The following is a 17,141-nucleotide window of genomic DNA, read 5'->3' as shown; positions in this document are numbered from 1 at the left end:
TTCAGAATCAGAAAAAGACTTCAATATGAAAAGACTAAAAACAATGAAATTGTTTAGCTTAGAGAGGAGACATAAGAAGGAACATGACAGAGGTGTATAAAATAATGACTGTATACAGATGGTAAGATCATGTGCTCATATTTACCCCCTCGTAATACCAAAACAGGAGGATATCCAATGAAATTGAAAGGTAAATTTACATTTAAAACAAATACAAGAAAATATTTCAATAAAATAAAAACCACATAATTAAGCAGTGGAACTCATTACGACTAGATATCATTGAGGTCAAGATTGTAATAGGACTCAAAAAAAGCATTGGTAATTTATATGAATAATGAGGACATCCACGTTTATACTACATAGAATAAAACTAGGAGATATGAACTCTTAGGTGCCAGGGCATAAAACAACTCTTCCTACCCCATCAGTTAGAAACTTCCTTTATCAGCCCTGTTTCATAAAGGCCAGATCCAGAGTCCTTTGAAGTCAATAGAAAGAACCCCACTAACTTCAAAGAGCTTTGGATCAGGCCACAGTTGTCCATTATGGAATTCTAGCATGGAAGCAACTGGTATAGGAACAGCAGCAGAGACTGAGCACCATACAAGAGAGATCCGTGTTCTGACCCAGGTGGGAATTCTTATCTTCAAATTAAAATCTTCTCATGCAGCTTTTCCAATGAAAGATTTTTAAATTTAATTTAAGTGGAAAATTTATTAAGCATTTTCCCCACAGAAAACAATCCCCCAATCTTGATGCAGAATCCAACAGGAATGCTTTTGTTTCTGGCAGCTGAAATCACATATACTTCAGCAATTACTTTGCAGCCAACACAACAAAAATAAAATAACTCAATAGAATTTAAATGGTAAAAATCAATCAAACAATAGCAAAACCATATAGTTCCTGAATATAGATTGCAAGTTCATAGGTATTTACAGTGATTCTCTCTGGCTATTTCTCCCATCAGAAATAACCACAAGAACCTGGATGGAGAAGTTTAATTGCACTCATCTGGATTGAGACATATAGCTTCACAAACCAAGAGAACACGACGAGTGAAAACTGCACACAGGTAAGAAGAGAAAGTCAATTTATCACCAAACAACGATTGAGTAATATCAAAGGAAGTTCATTAACCCTAAAATCTCTGGATTTTTCAGGATGCCAACAAAATAAGTACTATGGGGGATATGTATATATGTCTTCAGCACCCGAAGAATACCTGCAGATATTTTTTATCATTATAATAAAGAGCATTTATAGAACGTCTTCTATCTTCAAAGTGCTTTACAAACATTAATTTATTCCCTCTGCAAGGTAGGCAAATATTATTCTGATTTCATAGATGGGGAAACAGAGGTACAGAGAGGGTAAGTCAAGGGGATTTAGACACTTTCCCACATAAAACATTTTTAAATGGAAAATGTGTCTGAATCACCTACACTGCTTTGAAAATCTCAACTGCGGTTTTCAAACCTGAGTGTCTAAAGTTAGGAACTGAAATATATACAGTGTGAGTCTCCTATGTTTGGCAAAGTTGAAAATTGTGACATGTTTAATTAAATGTCTAAATCAGATTATAGGTGCCTAACTTTAAGCACTACAGTTTAGCATTGGTCCTAAGTGATTTGCAAAGCCCCATGGACTGCTCCAGTATCAGAGCTCAGATTAGAACTCAATAATTCCTGGCTGTCAGTACCATGTTCTATGTAGTGCAGAAGCTGGCCCAATAAAAGATATTACCTTACCCACCTTGTCTTTCTAGTACCGTATTTAACATTTGAACATGCCTATAAAACAGAAATAGGCAGTCAATACAAAGCCTACTTAAGAAGTTCAGCTCTATGTAATATGCATTCACTGTGAGGGTCAATAGGTATTTCTGTTATTAACACTAGCCCATGTCTCTTTCAGCATACTAAATCCTATTAAATTTGCCATATATGTTTTCAAGCCGCCAAATCTTTCCCCCCCCATTACATAAAACACAGCTTAAAGGAAAACATCCAAACTGGGGAAAACTATCAAATATTGGAGTGAAGGCTTCATTTCAGTCACTCAGAGATTTCTTTAATTTTTCTCTATTTTGGCTAATTACCACACACCCCATCTCCCCTCCTCTTAGTGACATCATGATAATGCAGTGATGCCGTAAGCTTATCCATATAATGGATATAAGACAGGCAGAGACTGTTCAAGCTTCTCTCATACTACCTCTCAAATATGCCTCAACTAGGATCTCTGAATTGAGAAAGTTCAATCTCTGTAGCCTATTATATCCTTGGCTTCTCTGTTGAGAATGCCAGTGAGAAAATCAATTAGCATCATTCAACTGAAGTGATGGAGTTTTCAATGGGGATATCTACCCATTAGGAAATGGACTGAGATGCACAAGCTCATTTCACCAAACAGCCCTCACTTTGTAACAAATTTTGGCCATTAATGACTTGGGATGGTTTTGAACCATCAGCTTAGAAGTGAAAAGCTCAGTTCTTCCCTTTGACACGTTTACAGTCCTGAGAAGTGATTTACTACAACAACTTTTTTTTACCAATAGGATCCAGTATTCCAGATCACAGCTAGCCTGCTATTCTCAGGGCAGGACAAGTAGCCACTCTTGTCTAAAATATTAAAGGAAATATTCAAGGTTTTAAAAATATTAATTATTTGCATTTAGTGAATCTCAAACTTTACACTGAGCATTTGATGTAGTATTTTAGAATGAAAGACAGAATGTACCCACAGTTATAAAACCAATGACAAGGCTTAAGAATATGAAAGATCCATTAAAAAGTTCTCAAATGCAAAACTGAACTCATTAAAAGCTGAAGAAGATCACTGATACTACACAGATCAAGCAGGTCAGTCAAGCCAGTACCCATGCCTGCTCACTGAACAAATCAATACTTCTTCAGCTACAAGCATGTGAGCTCAAGCAGGAATTAACCAGGAAGGTCAAGATTATAGCTTTTTAAAAACTAAAACAAACTTACTTTTTCACTTTTGGGTACTTCATCTCCGAAATAGCATTCGTGGCATCTGTCTGCCTCTCCTTCAAATGCTGCGGCCACATATTATCCACCCAATCGACTAAGTCCACCTAAAATCCACACCAGAACCAATGGTTAGTCAGTAAACATGTTGTGGGATGTACTCCCTGGAATCAGAGCTGGAACAGTGATTGCCAACAATGTTTGCACATGCTCAGAGATAATGAAATCTCCCTTAATACAACTGTCACTGTTTCAATCAGAAATACTGTGGATCCAAACCTGTGAGGGGTGGAACACTCTCAACCCCCCACTAAATCCTACAAACATTCAAATCAAAGAGAGCTATGCCACTGAATTTATGGGGCAGAGATTCTTGACTCAATAGCACTTGAGTGCACTTGCAAGATTGGACCATTGCTTCTGTAGGATCAACACAGTGCTGGTATTCAATTGCACATGTGTAGATTCTATCCCAGAAATTGTGATCATGTACTTCAAAACCACAATTTTAAAAAATATAATTATTCTGATATTGTATGTTTTCAAGGAACATTAGCCTGGTGATCTGGCCAAATTCCAATGTGAATAATTACATTACTGCCTACCTAACATTTCCTTGGATAACACTTGGATACAGAATTCTTCAAGGTTCTTGTCTCAAGGCCAAATATTTTTAGAAGTGTGGGCAGGAGCAAATATTGGGAGCTGAGCACTCAGACAGCGAGACAGAGAGCTGGGCAGAGATGAGAGGGAGGCTATGGAATCTGAAGATTGATTAGAGGACTAGTGAAATAACTGCTGCTTTGGGTGCCACAGGGAATGGGTTCAAATGGCAGGTGAAGCAAAGATAAATCTATGGTTTGTTGTTCTCTGGCTTGTGTTATGCAGAAGGTCAGAATGGATCATTGTAATGGTCCATCTGATCTTAAACTATGAAATGGTGGGGCACACAAACCAAGTTTCGAAAAAAGGAGGACAAAAGAGAGTAAAGCACGAGGCAGAGGTTGTAGCACAGCCTTTGACCACTGTGGAGCTGTACATCACAAGACAACTCAGGGAAAGGAGGCAGTATGCAAATTAATTTGAAGCTGAAAGGTATCACTCTTACCTTCCTAAGGGGATCAATAATCCTCAGAGGACTTTTCAAGACCTAACTGAAGCACAGGTCACAAAATGGTACAAGTTCATCTCTGAAGCCATCCAACACCTCTGTGATGAACTGCTGTAGTGGAAGCTAGAGAGGCCAATCCAGAGAAGCCATGTCCTCTCCATCTCAGTCAAGGTCAGCACTGCACTCAGCATCCCTACCAGTGGATTCCTTTCAAAGGACCATGAAGGATGCTACTGGTATCATCCAGTCCTCTGCCTCTGTGTCCCTAGAGAACTCCCTCAATGGTATGATCTGCACACTTAGCTTCCCAACAGAGAGGCAGACCCGACACCCAATTTTGCAAGAACTGTATGTGCTAGTGACCTTCCCATCTATACCAGGTATTGCAGATAGCATGCACAACCTGCAGAGGGAATCAATGCAGCCCACAGAAATAGCAAGCATACAAGTTCCTATACCATGGCCATATGTGACACAGAAATGGTTTTCACAGATAGTGACTAGATAGCTGAGATCCTGATACAATTCCTACATCCAGCTTTTGCTATCCATGGCATTCACTTGATTTGCTGTCTGAACCCTCAGCCTCTGTTTTACTTGGGCAGAGAGCATTCTGGAGCACTCACACAATCCTCAACCTCCAGGAAATTAATTCTGTAATTATGGTGTCAATCAGGATATGTCTACACAGAATTTTGGAACGACCTTCTCAGCCCAGGTTGACAGACTTGGGTTAGGAGGGCTCATGCCAACGCTCTAAAAATAACGGTATAAACAGTGCTTTGAAATTGCAGCTCAAGGCGGAGTTCAGACTCTGAAGCCCACCCCCTTCCCTAGCCACAGTACTGCTCTCAATAACAGCAACCTGCTTGGGTAAAGACTGATGCACTGGAATTGATGGAAGTTGCAGCTATTTGAGCATCTCTTTGAATCAGGGCCTGCATAGGTCTGTGGGATTTGTGTCCTATATATACACAAGGTTGCAATTCTGTAAAGCAGCTGGGTAACTGTGAAGAGGATAAAAACAAACAACAAAATGAACGGACACCTTACCACATTGGGGCGCTTAACAACGTTCTCTAGCTTTGTGTGACTGAACTCCAGGCTGATGACATTGTAGAGCTTCTCCCGTTCATCCTCTGGTGTTTCGTAGTATCTCACAAACTGAGACATGCTCATCTCAATGCCTTTTTGCGTGTTCACATCCATCACATCCACAATCCGACGGCTTCCTGCAAACAAACAGAACACTTTAAAACATTTCTTTTGCTTTATCTTGAATTCATAAGTCCTGGGCAACCACAACTTGAGGCTCCTGGGGAATCCCTGTGAAGCTGGCAACAGGGGAGAGGAACCCAAATCTTCCCACCCCCTGGTCTTAGACAGCATAAAGTGAGAGAGCAGAGAGGAAGGGACTAGCCTGGGACTTGGCATACCAGAATTCAAGTCCCTACTCTGCCACAGACTTCCTGTGTGATCTTGGGTAAGTAATTTAGTCTTTCTGTGCCTCAGTTCCCCATCTGTAAATTGGGGAAAATATTACTTCCCTACCTCACAGAGGTTGTTGTGAGGAGAAATACATCAACAATTGTGAGGCGCTCAGATACTATGGTAATGGGAGCCACATAAGTAACTAAGATAGATAGATAGTTCTCTACATTGCTAAACATCCAAGAGACCTTTACTACTATGGACAAAGTTGTCTATAAAGAAAAAAATGCCATGTATAAGCCTGATCATGTAAGATGCTGATCATTACCTATAGGATTCTGAATGCTCTGAAAAATTCCTACTGACCTCTGGGGGGGTGAGGACACTAAGCACTTTGTAAGACTGGGCCTTCTTTTTGGCTCACTAGACACAAGCTTATTTTCAGCTCCTGAAGTGGCATACATGCAAGTACCATTAGCTCCAGAACGTTGAACAGCAGCTTCAGCCCTCTTTGGTTTCATACAGTCCTCTCTGGCCAACTAGGTTTCACCTCTCCTAGAAGTTGTATCAGTCTAATTAGCAGCTCATTTGTGTTTGAGGGAGAGTGAAACCAAAAGAGACATGCCTCATTTCCATGAAAGAAGGATTTCAGAAAACAAACTCACCACCTTCCAAAAAACAGCCTCCAATACAGTTTCCATATCTGAAGAAATAACTCTAAATAAAATGCATTAAAACTAAATGGAAGGTCTGCAAATACCATCAGAGGGACTCATTAATAACTATAGCACCAGGCCCATTGTGTGCTTGGGAGCAATATTTCAACAAGAATGATAGTTTGGACTGTATTACTATTTTAAAAATATCCTTTGGCACTGATACCCGTGACAGATGTGATAATGATTCTGGAAAGGAACTCAAGTCCATAAAATTTCATAACTGAAGAGAAAGATTTATAGCATGTAAATCTGGGTCAGTCCCAGTAGCCCTGCAGTTAGTGCTCTTTACTATCATGTTGAGTGACCAAGATTCAATTCCTTGATCTGGTCTCAGGAATCCAACTAGTGTTACCACCTTTTGGAGGGGCAGGGTGGGGAATTAGTGACATTTAGTCTCTTTCATGTGAATAAGTGTGCAAATTATTTAAAATTTGCATATTTGAAATAATTTGCATATAATCAAATTTCTCTTTTTAAAAAATTGAGTGTGGATTTAGTGCTAGTGAAGGCGTTGGCAAGCACATCTAGCATCTCTCCACTGTTGCATGCAACTGCTAAGCTGATGCCGGCTACATCCTCCATATGCACTCCAGGTTCAAGCAAAATGAGATACTGGATCTCCCAGGCCTGTGGAGAGAAGAGGCTCTGGAAACATAGCTATGGACCAGCCATAGAGACATGGACATCTACAAGCAGACTACACGGAGGATGAAGGAGCAAGGGTATGACAGGGACCAGTGAGAGTGCCGCATGAAAGTTAAGGAACTGTATCAGGGATATCAGAAGGCCAGGGAGGCCAAAAGTTGATCCAGTGCTGAACCACAAACCTTCTGCTTTTACAAAAAGCTGCATGCTGTACTTGTCAGAGACTCCACAATCACCTTGTAAACCACTATGGATGCATTCAAGGATACTGAGCCACAAGCCCCTGACGTGAACAGCGAGGAGGAAAAGGTGGTGGAGAATGGGGGACATACAACCAGGGTCTCTAGCTACGCCATGAGCCAGGATCCATTTGAGATTCCACCAGAGTCAATTCCGGCAGTCGAGCATAAGCAAACCCAATGCAGGGGAAGGAACCTCAGGTAAGTATGTAACTGTATTTCCATTACAGTGATGTGCTGATGGCGCCCCCAACTAAACAGGACTCAGGTATCAATTTTTCATTAATTTACTTAACTAGAAAAGGTAGCAGTACAACAAAGAGAGGTAATGTTATCTGCTTTTCAATTCACCTCCCTGCAGAGTTAGACAAGGGGGCCCATGTGGAGCAGTTCGTTTTTGGACACAGGGATGTTTGTTGAATTCTTCTGAGAGATCTCTATGAAACTCTCACAGAGATACTCTGCAATCTTCTCCCAAAGCTTTCTAGGGATGGCTGCCTTATTTCTTCTTGTATGATAGGACTCTTTCCTATGCCAGTCAGCACTAACTTCAGCAGACATCATTGCAGTAAACAGGTTAGCAGCATATGGTCCCAGGCGGCTTTAGGATACCAGCAGCAGCTGTTCTTTCTGTGCTTTTGTTACCCTCAGGAGTGAGATGTCAGCTAAAATCTCCACTGCCTGTGGAAAGTGGTACCATTATTCAGTGCCATTGCCCTATACTCATAATTTCATGCAACCAAGCAATTCTCTCCTCATTCCCCTCATCCCTAGTAGGCCACACACACCACAGCTGGTGCTGTGAGTGGCACCGTGCACAAACACTCCCAATCAGAAGTGTCAATAAGCATGTCTTGTTTAAAACTTATTGGAAGCAAGGGAAGGGAGTTCTGAACCTTAACTTTCAATTTCCTTTGTGACTATATTGACAATGGTACCTCTGTGTGTTTTATCTGCAGCTGCTGCTGTTGCGGCCTTGAAGGGTTTCCCCCTCCACACCCACGGAACACTTGAGCCAGATAAGGAGAAGAAAGAAGACGACTTGGGACGACATGTTCAGTGAGATCCTGCAAGCCAGTGCTGCATCAGACCGTGAGCAAGGGGCCTGGAGGGTGAACACTGCAGACAGCCTGGAGAAGGAAAGAGCAGACAGAAGAAAGGCCCAGGAGTCCCAGTAGGAAAAGAGGGAGATGCACCAGAATGTAATGGAGCTTCTCTGGCAGCAAAACACAGAAGCCACAAATTCTTGTGGACCTATAGGGTCAACAATCTCGGGCTCGCCTCTCTTTCTAGTCCAAGGAGAATACAATTACAGCACGTCTCTACACCGCCCTCAACATTCCATGTGGCATTGGGGCCGCATGCACATCACTACCTCTACCATTCCACTTCAGGGGACCTTATGGACAACCACAGCTTCACATGTGAAACTAACCTGTGAAAGCTACAGTTGCTGTAAGTGTGGGTAAAATGGATATGAATGTTCTTTCCCTTTATTAGGTTCTGTTCCATTAATATTTTTAAATTTTTAATGTATTTGCTTTTAAATTGCACAGATTTTTCTTTTCACTGGTTTTGTTACTGCATAAAATTCTATTATTTGGAAAATAATTCAGCTTTATTAGTTCACAACATATGCTTCACAGTGCCTAGCTGTTCTAAAAGCACCCACTTACTTGTTATTGTACAATGTGACACAACTCACAGGATCAGTGGCAAATCCAATGTAATAATCATAAACGTACAGCAAAAACTGCAGAACAGGTGCACTGACAGTGTTATATTCACACATGTAAACCAAGCAACACACAATTCCTAACAAGCCCCAAAACAGTAGGGCCAGGTAGAGCATGGTACACCACAACACATTACTGTGACTCACTGTTAAAGTGCTCTTTCAAAGCCTCCCTGAGCAATTCTAATAACCCTTCTATCGGCCTGTTCAAACCCTGCAGACAGTTACTCTGTCTCCACCTTGGCAGCAACTTTTTCCCTTTTGCTTCACACAGCACACAGCTGGCAACTATAACCATTGAGATTTTTTTTTCCATTGAGATCCAATCTTGTGAGTAAACAACATCAGCGTCCTTCGAATTACTAAAGAAGTGCATTCAACTGTCATTCCGCACCCTCTGAGCCAGTAGTTTCCTTGGTGCTGTCAAGATGGCTGGTGTACAGCTTTGAGCCAGAGGAGCCAGGGATAGACTGTGTCCCCCAGAGTCACTATTGGCATTTCAACATCACCAATAGTACTCCGCCAGTTGGGAAAGCAAGTCCCTGCTTGCAGCTTTCTGAACAGTCCTGTGTTCTTAAAGATATAAGCATCATGCATCTTCCTTGACCAGCCAACATTGATGTCAGTGAAACACCCCCGGTGTTCCACCAATGCTTGCATAATCATAGTAAATAGCCCTTTCTGTTGATATACTCTGGGGCAAAGAGCTATGGTGCCAAAATAAGGATATGCATGCCATCTATTGCACCACCACAGTTCGGGACCCCGTTACTGCAAATCCATCCATTATGTCCTGCACATTGCCAAAGGTCACAGTCCTGCATAGCAAAAGACTATTAATGACCCTGCATGTTTGCATGACAACGGCCCCCACAGTGGATTTTCCCAGTGACCACAGCAATCCAGCATTGCAAGTTTCCATCTTGCAATCGCCACTCGCTCCTCCACTGTCAGCACAGCTCTCTGTCAGCAGTCCTTGTGCCGGAGAAAACTCGGCACACAGATGGAGGAATGTGACCTTACACATCTGAAAATTCTGCACCCACCACTCGTCATCCCAGCCTGCATTACATTCCATTTCTACCAGTCAGTGCATGTTTCCTGGGCCCAGGAGCAGCGCCCCATCATCTGCAATTGCTCCATGAATGCCAACAACAACCTTGAATTGGTTCTTGCTATGTTCCACAGCAATCTGTCCTCCAAGAAATCATCATATTCCTCATTGATTTGGTTCTTCTTGCAGCTCTGCAAACACAAGAGGATCGTGCATCCTGTAGTTGCACGCTTATGACAATAGTGCAGAGCTGTGTAGGTTCCATCTTCTGTCAAAGATGGTGGACAGCAAGGACGGCTGTGTCGATTTGTGGGATCTTTGAAAAAGGCATGAAAATTATGGGATATACATGACATTATGGAATGGAGAAGGTTGTACACTGAGAAGTTGGCCCCTTACTCCTAGTCATGCCTGCACGACTCATTTCTGCCCCATCACACATTGCCAAAACTTCTCAAAAGACAGCACGCTGAACAGTGGTGGTTGCACACAGGGATGCCTAACCATGGTGCACCATGCTGGGCATTGACACAAGCACTCCTTGTGAGCACGCAGTGGTAATTCAAGGAGTCAAGTATGCATGCACACAAGTGATACACTAATTGCAGCAGCATTATGCCGAAGCAACCTGAGTTGACCAAAGTCTCTAGTGTAGACATGGCTTGAGACACAGGACCTTGAGCTGGGGGGTCAGAGAAGTGAGGTCTGCCTAGGCTTCCATCAAAGGATGGTAGGGCATTAGGGAAGATACACATGCATGTAGACTGTTTAAAAATCCTTTTTTTCTCTCAGGTTTTGTTCCTACTGTACAACAATAATAATTTTGTTTTAAGAAGGCTATCTGGTTATGTGTACCACTGGTTACAGTGTCCTGAAGGGAAGGATTGCAGATGCCCAAACTCAGTCAGACTCGCAGGGTAAGAACTATTGATATAAGGATGCTGTAGCCCAGCGCCCAGCCTAAAACCTGGTCTACACTACACAGTTAAGATTGACATAAGACAGCTTATGTTGACCTAACTATGGTTATGTCTACACTGCAGAGTGAAGTCAATTTATTTTAAATCAACTTTCACCTGCCAAATTTTAGAAGCCGCAGGACTGTGATCACACCATGCTCCTTGCTTCGGGCTCTTGCGTCCCCATTCGCCACGCTTGGGTCGACATTCAAAGCAGTGCCCCATGGGTAGCTATCTCACAGTGCAACTAGCTGCAGAGGCCTTTGGGAAGCTTGTCGTCCTCCCATGATGAAACGTGCTCTTTCCCCCTCCTTTCCCTTCTTATCTCAAACAAACTGCAAACGCTTTTTTTGCACCATTTTTGTATGCCGTGCACACGCCATTGTTGGAGAGACATGGAGCCCGCCCAGCTCTGCACTATCATTGTAAGCATCACAAATACCTCACAGCTTATCCTGCAGAATTTTCAAAGGCAAGACAGGAGCCGCAGCATGGAAAATAGTGATGTTACTGAGGTTGCTCTGCTACAAGCCATACAGCGAAACAATTCCCATTTGCTGCAGACTGTCACACATCATCGTGGAGCACTAGTTCTGGTCCCAGGAAACAAGCACAGACAGGTGGGATCACATCGTTATGAAGGTGTGGGATGATGAGCAGTGGCTGCAGAACTTTCATACACGAAAGGCCACTTTCTTTGAGCTTTGCATGGAGCTATCCCCCCAGCCTTGAAGCATGTGAATACTCGAGACCAGCTCTGACAGGGGAGAAGCGAGTGGCCATCGCTCTGTGGAAGCTGGCAACCCCAGACTGCTACCAGTCAGTTGGGAATCAATTCGGAGTCAGTAAATCCACCATTGAAGCTGCTGTGATGTAAGTGTGCAGGACCATTAATAGACTTCTGCTACGAAGAGTAGTGACTTTGGGAAATGTGCAGGACATACTGGATGGATTTGCCGCAATGGGGTTCCCAAACTGTGGGGGGGCCACAGATGGCATGCATATCCCTATCCTAGCACCTGACCACTTTGCCACAGAGTACATAAACCATAAGGGATATTTCTCAACGATGATGCAGGCCCTTGTGGATCACAAGGGACATTTTACCAACTTCAGTGTGAGGTGGTCTGGAAAGGTGCCTGACGCACGCATCTTTAGGAACACAGGTCTGTTCAATAAGATTCAGGCGATCACTTTCTTCCCTGACCAAAAAATATTGGGGATGTTGAAATGCCAATAGTGATCCTGGGGGATCTTGCCTACCCCTTGCTTCCTTGGCTAATAAAGCCCTACACCAGGCACCTGGACAGCAAGGAGCGTTTCAATAACAGGCCCAGCAAGTGCAGAATGATGGTGGAATGTGCATTTAGGCGTTTAAAGGCCATACGGAGCTGTCTACTCACTAGGCTTGACATGACTGAAAAGAACATCCCATCAGTTATACCTGCATGCTGTGTGCTCCATAATTTGTGTGAAACAAAGTGTGAAAAGTTCCCCCAGGGTTGGGCTGTGGAGGCTGATAGGCAGGCCACAAATTTTGAGCAGCCAGATTCCAGCGCTACGCTCAGAGCCAACTGGGGAGAGCTTCGCCTACGGGGAGCATCGAAAACCTGGTTTTGCAATGAACCACAGTAAAGTATATCTCATCTCTGCTGTTACCTTTCTTTCCCATCCCCCACCGTTGTACCAGCAGCCCCCTTCCCTTCTTTCCCCGCCAAAGCTATGAATGAATAAAGACAGATGTTTTTTAAAGCAGCAAAGTTTTATTTGTGACCCGTTTCAGTGAGAGGAAAGGATTATAAGTTAACATCGTAAAGTGTCACTGTGCAATCAACTGTGGTTGCGTTCAGTTCTTAAAGGGGCCATTGCGTCTTTCTGCTTGCCTCCACCGGTGTTGAGTGCAGCATGTACTGCACCTTATTCAGCCTCCTCCCAGAGCACTTGGGGTGGGGGCTAATAGGAAAGTGGTAGGCAGTTGAGCATTTTGGAGGGGCTGCAGAGGGAGGCTGTCCTTCCGCTGCTCTTGGTGCTCTACCAGATGCCTCAGCATGTCAGACTGATCCCTCATAATACACAACATATCTTGTTGCGTATCACACTCCTGCTCCTGTGCTGATCTTGTGTGTTCCATGTCCATGTCTAGTTTTTCAGACAAGGACATCCTCCAGGCTCTGAACTCTGTGTCAGCAGCCGCGGAGGCGTTCATTAGTTCGCTGAACATGTCATCCCATGGGGGTTTTTTTCTGCTTCCTAATCTGGGAGAATCTTTCAGCAGGAGTTCTGCAAGTTGGGCTGAAGGCCGAAGTGTCTACTGTAAGAAAAGCAAAGCACAAAGTTGTCATTGTTAGCTGACCCAAAGTAGTAAAAGAAATGTTACAATATAAAAAGAACTCCCCTTCATGGTCACAAGGCGAAGCCAGACCCACATTCCAATCTGTATGTATCGGATGGGTCGGAGGGGCATTCCAGACATGGTAAGCAAGGGGCCCTTGCATCCATTATAGAGAGGTCTGATTAACACTAAACTCCACAATCCCCACTTGAACAAGGAGAGTGATCCCTGGGCTCCCCTGTAACAGCCCAAGGACCGATTTGGGAGGAAGTGGGCAAAACAGATTAGAGGACGCTGCAGATGAAGTGTAGCAGCAGAAAACATAGGGCAACCAGAGTCCCGACCCATAACGTGCATAGCAACAGTATCATGACCAGGATATGTCTTTTGGAGGCAGCCAGAGACACCGTCCACAACAAAGGAATAACACGAAGTGACTACACTGGTCAGATATTTTAAACTTGCGCCATCTTCTCTAGGTGACCATGTGTGATATCAGTCTCCTGATGGTAATGCAAATGGAAAGGGAAGATTTGCTGCAAGCACTGGGGTACAGGCCTGGCCCTTATGCTGCTATGCTGGGATCTGCGATGATGCCTGCTCATTTAATAGAAGAGTGGCAGGGTAAAGACTCCTACCGTGGCAGAAGAAATAAAGCTACCCTCCCCAGAAACCTTGTGCAAAAGATTACAGATTACCTACATGAAAGTTTCATTCAGATATCCACAGAGGATTCTCGGAGCATACCTCTGCACATAAATAGTCTGTTCCGGGGGTAACTCTCCGCTGAAGTTTGCCAACACCCAGGAAGCCCATCCCCTCAAAACAAAAACTTCTTTTAAGAAACTGGACTGGAGACATAACCACAAAAATGAGATTTTACACACACACTCACCAGATGTGCCTTCCCCAGCATCTCGATCAGTCCCACTGTCCTGTGTGTGGCTGAGCTGCTCTGGGGTAACGAACAGGTCCTGGCTCTCAGGGAGAATGGCTAACCCACTCTCCTGCGCCCTGCTCTCCTCATCCTCAGAGTCCTCCTCATTTGTCCTGGACTGGGATTCTTCGGCGTTATCGATGCTGCATGGTGGCACAGTGGTGGGGTCACCGCCAAGAATAGCATGCAGCTCCTCATAAAAGCGGCATGTTTTGGGCAAGGAGCCAGAACGGCTGTTAGCTTCCCTAGTTTTCTGATAAGCCTGCCTCAGCTCTTTGATCTTAACGTGGCACTGCTGCGCATCCCTGTTGTGCCCCTTCTCCAACATGCCATGAGATATCTTCTCGTTGATATCCAAATTTCTTTTGCTGGCTCAGAGCTGAGCCAGAACAGACTCTTCGCCCCACAAACCAATGAGATCCAAGACCTCTAGTCAATTCCATGCTGGGGCACATTTGGGCCATGCAGTCGCCATGAGGATTCAGCTACAAAGCTCTCTCCACACCGACCAAACCAGAAATGGGAATTCAAAATTTCCTGAGGCTTGAGCGGAGGAGCTATTTCCTGTTTACGTGGCCACTTTACAGCAGAGTGTGAATGTCCAGTGGGTCACAACAGAGCATTATGGGATACCTCCCGGAGGCCAATGGCGTTGATTTATGTTGCGTTCTGCCTACACTGACGCTAATTCAACACACAGAATTCGACTTCAGCGCTACGCCACTTGCAGAGGTGGTTTTACTAGGTCGACTTTTACCACGATTTAGGTAGGCGGAACTTACATGCCAGTGGAGACGCATACTTTAGGGGGTTGACGTAAGCAGTGTTACATCAACCTCCATTGCCAGTGTACCAGGCCTATCTCAGTGTACACACTACAGCCTTGGTCCCACCGATGTAAGTGCCAAGTGCATCATAACTCCACCTTCACAAGAGGCCCCCTGCTCCTCGTGGAGAGTGGGGAGGAGACAGTTGGGCTCCCAGAGGGGAGCTGCATGGAGCCAAGAGCCCTGGCTCTCAGCCCCTCACACTGCCCCTCTTCAATTGGTGAAAGAGCTCTTGGTGAGGATACACACCACCAATCAAAGGAGGGTAGCATGGACATCAGCCACTGCAGTAATTAGTGTGGTGGCTGTAAGCTGACCTAACATAGGTCGACTTAAGTTTGTAGACATGCCCATAGAGTGGGAGAACTGTGGGATTCCCCACCAGGATAGAAAAATGCACAAGATCTGAGTATGCACTCAAAGAATAGAAATGGTACAAAGGTGCAGCTAGCCTGCAACCATGACAGTATGTCAATGTGTTGTAACAACTTAATGCAATTGTCTTCTTAATCATCCTTCCCTCTTCCTAGCCCACTTCCCTGCACTATTATCTCACAGACTTTAAGGCCAGAAGGGACCATCATGATGATCTAGTCTAACTTCTTGCACAGCATAGGCTACAGAACCTAACCCACCTCTCCTGTCATAGGCCCATAACCTCTGGCTGAGTTACTGAAATCCTCAACTCTTGATTTAAAGACTTCAAGTTATAGAATCCACCATTTCCTCTAGTTCAAACTAGCAAGTGACCCATGTCTCCACACTGCAGAGGCAACAAAAGAAAAACAAACCAGAGTTTCTGCTAATCTTATCTGGGGGAGAATTCTTTCCTGACTCCAAATATGGCAATCAGTTAGACCTTGAGCATGTGGGCGAGACCCACCAGCCAGACACCTGGGAAAGAACTCTCTGTAGTAACTCAGAGCCCTCCCCATCAAGTGTCCCATCTCTGGCTGTTGGAGATATTTGCTAATAACTGTTGCAGATGGGCCATATGCCATTGTAGGCAACCCCGTCATACCATCCCCTCCATAAACTTATCAAACTCAGTCTTGAAACAAGTTAGGATTTTGCTCCCACTAATCCTCTTGAAAGGTTGTTCCAGAACTCCATTCCTCTGATATTTAGAAAGCTTTGTCTAAACTTGTTGATGTCTAGTTTATAACCATTTTTTCTTGTGCCAACATTGGCTCTTAACTTAAATAACTCCTGTCCCTCCCTGACGTTGATCCCTCTGATGTATTTATGGAGACTAATCATATCTCCCCTCAGCCTTTGCTTTCTTAGGCTAAACAAGCCAAGCTATTTCGTTCTCCTCTAGTAAGGTAGGTTCTCCATTCTTCTGACCATCCTAGTAGCTTCACTCTCTTCACTTGATCCAGTATGAATTCATCTTTCTTAAACATAAGAGGCCAAAACTGCACACAGTCTTCTAAATGAGGTCTCACCAGTGTCTTGTACAACGATAACAACACATCCCTATCTCTACTGGCAATACCTCGCCTGATGCATCCTAGGATTGCATTAGGCTCTTCTGTGTCCACGTCACATTGGCAGCTCAAACTCATCCTGTGATTGACCAACAAACTCAGGTCTTTCTCTTTCTGTTGTTTTCAACTGACAAATCCCCAGCTTATAGAAGAAGTTCTTGTTGTCAGTTCCTAAGTGCATGACCTTGCACTGTGCACTATCACATTTCATCCCAATTCTATTATTCCAGTTTTCAAGGTCACCCAAATCTTCTTGTATGATATTCCAGTCCTCCTCTGTATTGGCAATACCTCCCAACTTTGTGTCATCCACCAATTTTATTAGCACACTCCCACTTTTGAAAATGTTAAATAAGATTGGTCCCAAGACTGATCCTTGAGGAACTCCACTAGTAACCTCCCTCCTGCCTGACAGTTTACCTTTTAGCATGACTTATCATAATCTTCCCTTTAGCCTTTAATCTCCTGTTTGTTCTCGTCCTAACTTAGATTGTAAACTTCTTTGGAGGCAGGAACTCTGTCATCTGCATTGTGCAGTGCCACGTACATCCATGGTGCAATATAACAACCATAAAAAGTGGTGCATGCACCACAGCTGTCAGGCACTATTTGGCTCACAAGATTTGAAAATTTAGCTCCAACTGATCATATTTCCATATGACT

The 17,141-nt window shown here is 43.9% G+C and overlaps 1 protein-coding gene across 1 annotated transcript in view; it reads right to left on the bottom strand.

Moving 5' to 3' along the window:
- Positions 1-17,141, bottom strand: part of KDM2B (lysine demethylase 2B) — a 159,331-nt gene that overhangs the window by 109,910 nt on the left and 32,280 nt on the right. The window contains exons 5-6 of the mRNA XM_067539606.1: positions 5,164-5,342; positions 3,000-3,106 (exon numbers count right to left, since the gene is read on the bottom strand). Coding sequence (XP_067395707.1) covers positions 3,000-3,106; positions 5,164-5,342 — 286 coding nt within the window. The remainder of the gene's footprint in view (positions 1-2,999; positions 3,107-5,163; positions 5,343-17,141) is intronic.

Source organism: Emydura macquarii, unplaced genomic scaffold (assembly GCF_026122565.2).
Source record: "Emydura macquarii macquarii isolate MOO-44397 ecotype Brisbane River unplaced genomic scaffold, CSIRO-AGI_Emac_v2 contig_554, whole genome shotgun sequence".
NCBI lineage: Eukaryota > Metazoa > Chordata > Testudines > Chelidae > Emydura > Emydura macquarii.
This window is presented reverse-complemented; position numbering and strand designations above follow the sequence as displayed.